This window comes from Pelecanus crispus, chromosome 10 (assembly GCF_030463565.1).
Source record: "Pelecanus crispus isolate bPelCri1 chromosome 10, bPelCri1.pri, whole genome shotgun sequence".
Lineage (NCBI taxonomy): Eukaryota > Metazoa > Chordata > Aves > Pelecaniformes > Pelecanidae > Pelecanus > Pelecanus crispus.
Genome location: NC_134652.1, coordinates 33,928,272 through 33,937,343, shown reverse-complemented (window position 1 = coordinate 33,937,343; position 9,072 = coordinate 33,928,272). Strand labels below are relative to the sequence as shown.

Below are 9,072 nucleotides of genomic sequence, written 5' to 3'. Positions count from 1 at the left end.
ATGAGCAGAGTGTGTAAGAGACCACTAAACAAGAAGAAAAAGCCTCCAGAGATCTTAGCTGAGCAACCCTATTTAAGTAATAAAAACAACTGTGTCTGATGAGCCAATTACATAGAGCAAAGGTTTAAAGGACAGAATGCCAAATACTTGTTTGTGAACCTAAGCTATATTAGCAGCACTGTTAAGCTGTAAAAGAATATGATCCCTTTCTGAGCCTCGCAGACTACCTGCATCCCTGTATTAATTCAAAGCGCTGCTGGATGGGCTTTGTGAGTGTTGTAGGACTAATCCCTATGGTTCCTCGATTATGAGCATGTGCAGAGCAGCCGAAGGTACAGTCGTGCATGTAGAGCTAACACACAGAGACTCGCTTTGCAATGCCATGTTTGTGCATGTGTTCCTACAACTGAGAAGGATACAGGGAGCCTGCCTGCCTTGCTGCCTTATCTGATGTTTTCTTGTTTCTGTTTCAGCATTCAGGACAATTCCTTCAACACGACAGCTTTAGCAGAGTAAGTGAACAGTTTAAAGATGTCCTTATTTTTAAATAAGAATGATGAGTTTAGTTACTGTAGAGAATAATTGTAAGTATTATGTGAGAAGTCCCAAGCTATCTGTCATATATTTTCATTCAGTTTTCTGTAATCTAAGTATATTATTGGCTGTATGGGAAGGATTGCATGAAACAGCTGCCTTTACGTGCTCTGTGACCATTTAGCAGTGAAATACCTTTCTGGGAGAATATATGTTTGATGCACCGTCACACATGTTTAAATGCATGATTTTCAGTGTAGGCTAAATCTCCTGTGAAAGTATTGTTCGTTTCTGGTACTGAGGATCGTGACAAGCACAAATATGTCAGTTTTCTAAGAACACATGGTCTGTACTTCCTGCAAGTATTATTACAAAAAAAATTCTTTGCAAATAATTTGAAAAAAAAAATAGCTATACGTTATTTAGACAGGCCAAATACCAAATACATCATTTCTTTGTAATCAATTCCATAAACTCATTAGAAGGCCTTTCATATGTATCATGATCACAAGGATATATATATTGATTTTTTTTGTTGTTGTTTTACAGAAACAACAGAACAGGACAAGGGAGAACATTAGAAAGTTAGAAGGGCAAAGGCTTTAGGAACTATTACAAATGAAATGGTCTGTTTTATTTCCGTCTAAACCGCTTCAGTTTTGGTGTTCTCTACATTATTATTTTGCATGCTTTTGACTGTTTCAAAAGCTTTTAGGGAAGATTCTTCAGCAGTGATGTGCCAGGCAGTTTCTCAGGAAGGAAATGATTTATAGATTTGTTTGTGTATTGGGCGAGTTTTACACTGCTAAAATGCTCATAATTTAAAAAACCCTAGCTGGGCAGTGAGCTGTTTGCCTACGTGTTGTGGGGACAGGATACATCCTGAAAGCAGGCCAAGTCGTAATCATCTGAGCCATCCCTAAGTGTTGTCAAAATCACTACAGGAAAAGTAACATTTCGTAAGAATCCAAATATTTTCCCTCTCTTACACTGCTTTGCTTTATTTGCTTACATTGCCTTGCTTTATTTAATATTTTAACTGGGTCACACTTTTTGTGTGATTGGGACAGATATGGAAAGATTTAACAGAAGCTAATAAATCATTAAGTCATTTTTTATTTATTTTCCTAAGTACCTATTAGTTAAGTGATGAATTGTGGTCTGTAAAATTCTGGGATGCTTCCCCTGCACAGAAGAATAACCAGATTACAGATAGTACATTTTTCATATTTTTTTCTCCTTCCCTTTTCTCTGTCCCTAAGTACATCCATTGTTTCCCGTAGAGATTCCCCTGGAGCAGCCCCTGTGCCTGCCTCACCCTTGAGGTTTCTGGGACCTGAAGATGATGGCCTTTCTCTGTGGTTCTCCATGTGACCATTAAGACAAGGGCCAGGATGGCATCAAAGCTGACTGGTAGTGCCAGCACTGCCCCGGGGAAAGGGAGAGGGGTGCAGCCAGTGCCGTGCCATGCTGAGCTGAGACACAGCAGCATGGCAGAGCTGGGGCTGGGCCAGGCATTGCCTGAAGGGTGAATCTCCCTCATTTAAGCTGTCGTTGGTTTTGTTTCAGCAGCTTTAATTTTTAATCTTACCTTCCCAAACATAGAAGCAGAAACATACCTTTAGAAAACAAAGCAAGCGAACAATGACATCTGAAAAGCATTGTCCAAATGAACAGACTTGGTTTCCAGAGTTCGCTTCCCTAAATCCTGTTTAAAGCCTCCCCCCAAAGCCTGTTTTTGAGAACTGCTGGGGATACGCAATTCTTACTGATTTCAGCAGCAGTTGTTTGTGCTGGCCATATGGGAAAATAGGTTACTTTTATCTAGCAGAATAAAGAGAGAGCTTGCCATGCAATTTAGACATCCCCATTTGACAATTTCTGTCTTTACTTGTGGCGAAGGCAAGATCAGGGCTTCCTGAATGATATAAAATCAGTGATACAATACTTTCAGGAACATTTCTCCAGAGAAGGCAAGTGCCTGGGGCTGCTAAGCTTCCAGCAAGCCATGCGTGCAGCCTGGTTTAGAAGTTGTTCATGTGAACATCTTAAAGGTCAAGTCAGCAAAAGGGAGTAGTTTTCAAGTTGTACTGAAATGGCTCCTGTGGAAAGGTAAAAATGGGAGAATGTTAAAAAGCTAATCCCATTAAACCAGAGATCCTTGAAAGAAACATACAGAGGCAGTACTATAAAGAGTCGGAGCAGCAGTCCATCTAGACTGGGATCCCATATCTGCCCTGACTCTGGCCAGTGCCATAGGGTCAGTAATGGATGTACTTACTTTTAAGAGACATCCATCAGTCAGCAGTTACACCGGGCACTGAAGGAAAAGAATTCTCATCACTGGTTTTATCAAAAGACATACTTCCTGCCCGATGTAAGCTTCAACCTATATGGTTTTATGACTTGAAGCTCTTTCTGGGGTATTTTCTGATGTTTTAGGAATGAGTGAGATGCTGCTCCAGTTTTTGGTTTGGTGGCAACTCTACCACGTGGCCACAAGCTTTCACAAACTTTTATCAAACTCTTGAATATCCCTCTAGCTGTTAAATACAGCTGAAGTTGGACAACAAGATTGACAAGTTAGTGGTGAGAGGAGAAGAGTGTGTGCATGTCTGTGTTGATATGCACAGCCAAGTGGCATGAACACATAAGCTGCTTTTCTTAAAGAAGCCAAGGTAAAAACAGTCTGTGCTTTAATGGTGGATATTTGCATTGTATCATGGATTCATCTTTTTAAAGGTCCTGCTGTAGTCTTAGCCTCAAGCACTGTCTCATGTGAGTGAGCCGTCTTGGTTAATACTTATTCTTACAAAGAGAAAAACTTCTAGTAACAATTTCAGAGTGTGTTGCTTCTGGACTTCCTCACAAACTTTTTATTACATGATGGACACAGTCTTCTCTGATTCATTATTGCTTATCTTTCCTATCTACTGCTATCCGGTTATTCAAATACATTTTGTCATGCTCACTTATGTTGTTTATAAGTTCTGTCTTGTTTTTTCATCAGTTGCTGGATGCTAAGTTAGGATCTCTACTTCTCAAGATCACCTTATTACAGCCAGCTCAGGGAAAGCAACCCCTGGGGCACTTCCCCAAGTTAAGGAGTACGCCCACAAGTATGCACACATAGACTTGGCTGGCGGACCTGTGCTCAGTTGTCCATTGTCCCTCCAGAGGGTGTTCCCAGTCACCAAAATGGTCTTTCAGGACTGAAGGCTGCCAAGTGTGACTACTGGTGAGAGCAGGGGGTGAATGAAGCTGGTAGCAAGCTGCTTCCTCCCACCTCCTCTTCCTGTGGCACACACAGGAGGGAGAGTTTGTCCCTTTAGAGGGTCCCTGGGCTTTGTTGACTGTGGCTTGGCCCATGATGCACAGCACGCCTGGTGGCATCTTACGCTACTCTTGTGTCTGTGCTGGGAGCTCTGCCCATCCAGCTCTGCCCTTGGCACTGTCTCCTCACAGTGTATTTCCTTGCTATGTTTTTCTCTCTCTGAAATTTTCCACCGTGTTTTCCATCCAGGTTCCTTGTTCCTTTCGTAGTGGGCTTCCTTCTTCATATCCCAGTATATCCTATCCTCACACCTTGCTGGTGTCAGAGACCCGTAAGGTAATTAGTGATAGACCAGAGGCGAAGGCGTGACTGGCATCCGGAGGCAAAGGCAACTAGATTTCTACAGTGAATTTATCCATTTTGTACATCAATCCCTGTCTTCCATCTGCCATCCCACTTTGTCCTGCGGGGAGAACTGCACCCGTTGCAGGAATATTGTGTGATTAGGGGGGATCAGCAAGTGTAGTTTTATGTTCCAATTGCGAGCCGCAAGTGCTTTCATCCATATGCTGACGTATTCAGGAAGTGTAAACACTTGAGTGTCCCTTTAAATATTTTCTGCTGCAGTCTGGCTTTTGATAAAGATACTAGCAGAAGACTGGTGGGAAAGAGGAATATATTAAAAACCTTGCTATCAAATTGCAACGCAGAGCTATGAATTTATCACTTCATGTGCTCTGTCCTAAGCGGGGCAGCTCTTCTGAAAATTTAACAAGTCAGTGGAAGTACAGGCTGCTTCCCCCATAATGAGGAGATTCCTCTGCCAGCAAACTTCAAGTGATCCAGGCCTGCTTAGTGGCTGTGCCCTGTGAGTATGAACAGAGGGTGAGGAGAGGGCCCCGACTTTTCCCCAGAAATAATACCTAGAAAAGGTGTATGCATATTTATTAGGAGTGTATGCAAATATATGTATGTTTCTTCGAAAAAAGACTGCTCATAGGCTTTGCAGCTATATCGTTCTGCAAAGTTCAGCCATGCTGCACAATGTAGTGTTCAACACTGAGCGGTTAGCATATTTATCCAGATTTCTCTCTTGATTAGGCAGCCTTATGACAGTTCCGTTGTTTGTAACTTAAGGGGATGTAACTGATTATGATTCTTCAGGCATCTTAAATTCTGCTAGTTCGCTTTTTAAGACTAATGATCACTTTTATTTGGGGATCCTTTTTCCTGCCGCACAAAGAATGACTGCTCTACTATAGTTAATATTTTTGTGAGTCTAGGAGAAAAATACCCCTAGCAAATTTTTTTCTAATTCTTTTTTTTTTATGTGAAGTATACTATAAGCAATTAAAATACAGAGTTTCTTGCAATTTTCCTGTCATTTTTATGGTAACATCTGAATTCTTTCTCATCAATACTTCCATCTGTCTGAAAATGATATACCAAATTGTGTACGCTTAACATCTCAAATCCTCTTCTTCCTCTGAGATTTAGAATATCATGGAGCACCTATGGCATTAAATGAGCCCAGCTAAGGTGTGAGAAGGAGAAACATGCTTATAATCTGAGCTGCACTGTCATGTTATTAAAAAGCTAAATTTCTGCAGCTGGCAGAAAATCAGCAATGATTTTGTATCCATTTTCAAGGTGTGACGGGGACTCAGACTCTATACATGAAGATCAAGCAGCCAGTTCCAGCCCCAGGTATTCTACTGCAAATTTTGTCTGAAATCCATTGGCAACAAATAAAGCTGTCAGAATATTTCTGTTAAATCAATAGAAAGAAACCTTTATTCTCAAGGGAATGCAAAATTTATGGGGTATTATTTGCTAAGGCTATTAGTATTTTTGGGAAATGCATATTTGTCTTGTATACTTAAGTGTAAACAATATTAAGATTAATTACTGTTGTTGTTATATGAGTAAATATGGTCTGTGTTCTTCACATCATATTGCTTTCATTCAGATGCAGCTTTGATGCTAATACATTGAATTTTACTGTACAGCAGCTGGTACAAAGCAGTAGTAAGTGGAGTTCTGCAACTGTGCAAGGATATGCTCATTAATGAGTGTCTCTGTGAAAAAAACAATCCTTCAAATTGTAATTTAACTGAAGTGTTCTTGAGGCATGTGTCTCTCATGGCTATGTTAGTATGTTGATTGCTAGAGAAGGCAACTTAACCTTTCAGAAAGATTTTTAGATCAGATGATACTTAAAATTAGCAACATTTCTGCACATTCTTGAAGTGCCTGTAGGATATAAAGCTCCCTACCCTGTAACTATAACAACTGCCTTGGAGCACGCTTGCAGAAGGTATGGGCAGCAATGGTGTTTAACTCCATAGGCACCCTGCGAGCATCCATCTGGATGCTGATGGGCCACAGATGGAAAGCGAGTTTGGCAACTCAGAATCCTTAGGAGAAAACACTGAATTAGCAAGTTATGCTTTCTAAAAAAATCTCTGGGGAGTTTCATTCAATAGGCCTTGACTCCCTCGGTTGTGGAGGTTTCACACCAGGAGAGAGGTCATCTGTCAGCTAACCATTAGGATTTTACCAGCTGAAGCTAACATCTGAAATTCCACCTGCAAACTAAGCAACAGCCAGGGATTTCAGAGCAGTAATGCCGATCTGCTCATCCTGCCAACTAAGCAGGCAGCCTCGCATTCTGCATTGCGGTAGCTTTCTTAATGGTGCCAGGGAGACACTCCCAGTGGAAGGCCTTAGACCGGTCTAAGGTGGGATTGCCTGGGTGTGGATAGGACTAGCACAGTCTTCTTAGGACAGGTGGCACTCTGTAGGCTAGGTGGAGATTGAAAATATCTGTCCCAGATTCAGTGGTTAACTGAGCATCCGTGAGCAACAGTGTCTGTTTAAACCACCAGATATGCTGTTATGCAGGAGGACCTTTTCTCCAAACTGGGAGCACATGATACTTGTCCTTTCTACCCAAACACATCTCTGGCTGTTCAAACCCTACTTTGTATGCCTACCTCCCTCACTTTGTCCAAAAGCCCTCAAAATCAAAGACTGTCAGAAGGGAGGTGTAGCTATAGGGATGAATTACTGTATGTGGCAACATTTTTGTGAGATTATAACCTAGTGTGAATCATTGGACAAGGCAAGGTCTTCTGCATGAAAAAGGCGGTTTCAGATTTTATTCGGGGAATATAAACTATAGGGCTGAAGCCAAAGAGTGACTCTAAAACTAGTCTTATTTAAATGGCTCCACAGTTGAATGTGTAGTAACGCTAACAGTAGTTTAGCTTCTGATTTGACAATAAACAGTAGCCTCTCAGATTCATTTTATTAACATATGCAGTGTTTGGTGTGTAGACTACTCAACTTGGTAAAATTAAAATTCTATGAATAGCTAAGAACTTGTTGCTATTCTTCCTTCATAATGTTTTGACAGGTGTCTGAAGCCCTGCCTGATGCATTTCAATTTTATTTTCTTACAGAGATGATGATAACAAAGAAAATTATCCGGACAACACTGCTGTCTTAGAGGAAAGACAGCTGCCTTTGCAAGATACTCAGCAGCGCAAGCAGCAGGCTGTAATTGACTGCGCTCTAAAGCCTGAAATGGGCAACTTAAAGCTGAGAAAACCTAAGCCCATTGCAAAGCTAGAAAATGGAAAAAGCCATGAGGAAAGTCAGGTAAAGAGCTAAACTTACCAAGGGTAAGTTTATGGCACAATGTCTGAGCAAACACACCTTTTGAAATGCAAAGTGGGACTCCCTGGTAATCCATGATGTGACTGAGACCCCACAATAATGTACCCTGATTTTCAGGGACCCGGAATCCTGGAACCCTTCTGTAATGACAGACAATTTCTTTCAGCCAGGAAATTGCAGAGGGGTGTGTTGCACTGCTATCAGAAGTGAGTGGAGAGCACGGCTGAAGGTGTGCAAATATCTCTCTTTAGATTTCCTGTGACTGCTTGCACCAAATAGAAAAATCTTGGTAGTTGCAGCACTTGATCAGACTTTTTCTGTTTTGTTTATTTGACTGAGGATCTCTTGTGCTGGTATTTTGGCTGCCAATGGAGAGATTTTGTACTTTCCCTTTATGTTACTTTCTGTTTTTTCTCATCTTTAAATAATAAATCTGTTCTAACACAGATTCTGGTACCAGTGCTCTTGCCCACAGGCTTCCCTGGGTTGAGCTGAGGGGAGCAGAACTGTAACTTTTCTAAAGGCTACGAAAGACTAGAAATGAAGAAGCTTCTGACCCTGTCTGTGGAGGTACATTGCAATGTAGACTCAAGAGTTACCACCTCCCAGCAACTGGTGGAAGTGCCTCTGTTCCCCCCCGTGGCTTCCCAAGTCAGGTTTCCTGTGCAGTGTAAGGGATAGAGCTCTGGTCCGGGCTTAACCCCTCAGCTACAAATAGTCTCATAACCAAGATAGTTGATGTTAACGTTGGTAGATTGTTGGCCTGTAGTAGGCACAAGGCCTGAGAGATGTCTGTATTTATACCTCTTCTTTGATGTATAATGTATTTGGCTATTTTCTGTGTCTCCTTTCTTCTTGTTTGTGGATAGAAATTTGTAGAGCGCTTTCTGAAGTGCTTTGAACCCATCGTAGACCAGGAATTATTTGGGTTCATTTTTTCAAATTTAGAATGGGAATTCATAATTTTGGATGGCATGTCTTACCTTCTAAGTGAGGAATATCCTTTTGAATCCCAGAAGAAAAAGTAAAAGCAAATGGCATCCCAATGGTATTATCATAGTCTCTTTCAGAATATCAGTGTCAACTCTTGCCCTAATCTTCTTCATCCCTGAGATGAAGTAATAACTGCTGATTTTTTTGTAACTGTATTGCGTTACTAGGAAATGTTATTTAGGCTGCAGGGAGATGAGGTGTGCATGTTTATCAGCGGATAAGAAAAATGATAGGACATTTTGCCCTATGAAGAGCAAGTGGAGGCGTATCAGGAAGAGGAGTTATGAAGAAGTCATAAACAGGGCAAGATCTGTCTCATAGATCATCTATTGCTCTTTCAGCTACTTGAGTCTCCTGTCTGCCTGCTTCTTGCATAAGTCGTGCCTGTATCTCTCACCTAATGAAAGCTAACACAGCACAGATTTGCTGCTCTATAGTATTTCCTGTGGCCTGAAGTGGTTAACTGAAAACGTTGATATTCTTTCATGGGAAAATTTTCGAGTATATAATTAGACTGCCATAAAATACCAGTGCAACTTAGATATGCGGCCTCTGGAAGGAAAAACAGTGTCGGGCAGATAATTGTCACA

General features: G+C 41.2%; 1 protein-coding gene across 1 annotated transcript in view; it reads left to right on the top strand.

Annotated features, from left to right (window-relative positions):
• The first annotated feature begins 450 nt into the window (after nucleotides 1–450).
• Nucleotides 451–9,072, top strand: part of FAM13C (family with sequence similarity 13 member C) — a 54,269-nt gene continuing 45,647 nt past the window's right edge. The window contains exons 1-3 of the mRNA XM_009489247.2: nucleotides 451–512; nucleotides 5,459–5,515; nucleotides 7,273–7,471. Coding sequence (XP_009487522.1) covers nucleotides 451–512; nucleotides 5,459–5,515; nucleotides 7,273–7,471 — 318 coding nt within the window. The remainder of the gene's footprint in view (nucleotides 513–5,458; nucleotides 5,516–7,272; nucleotides 7,472–9,072) is intronic.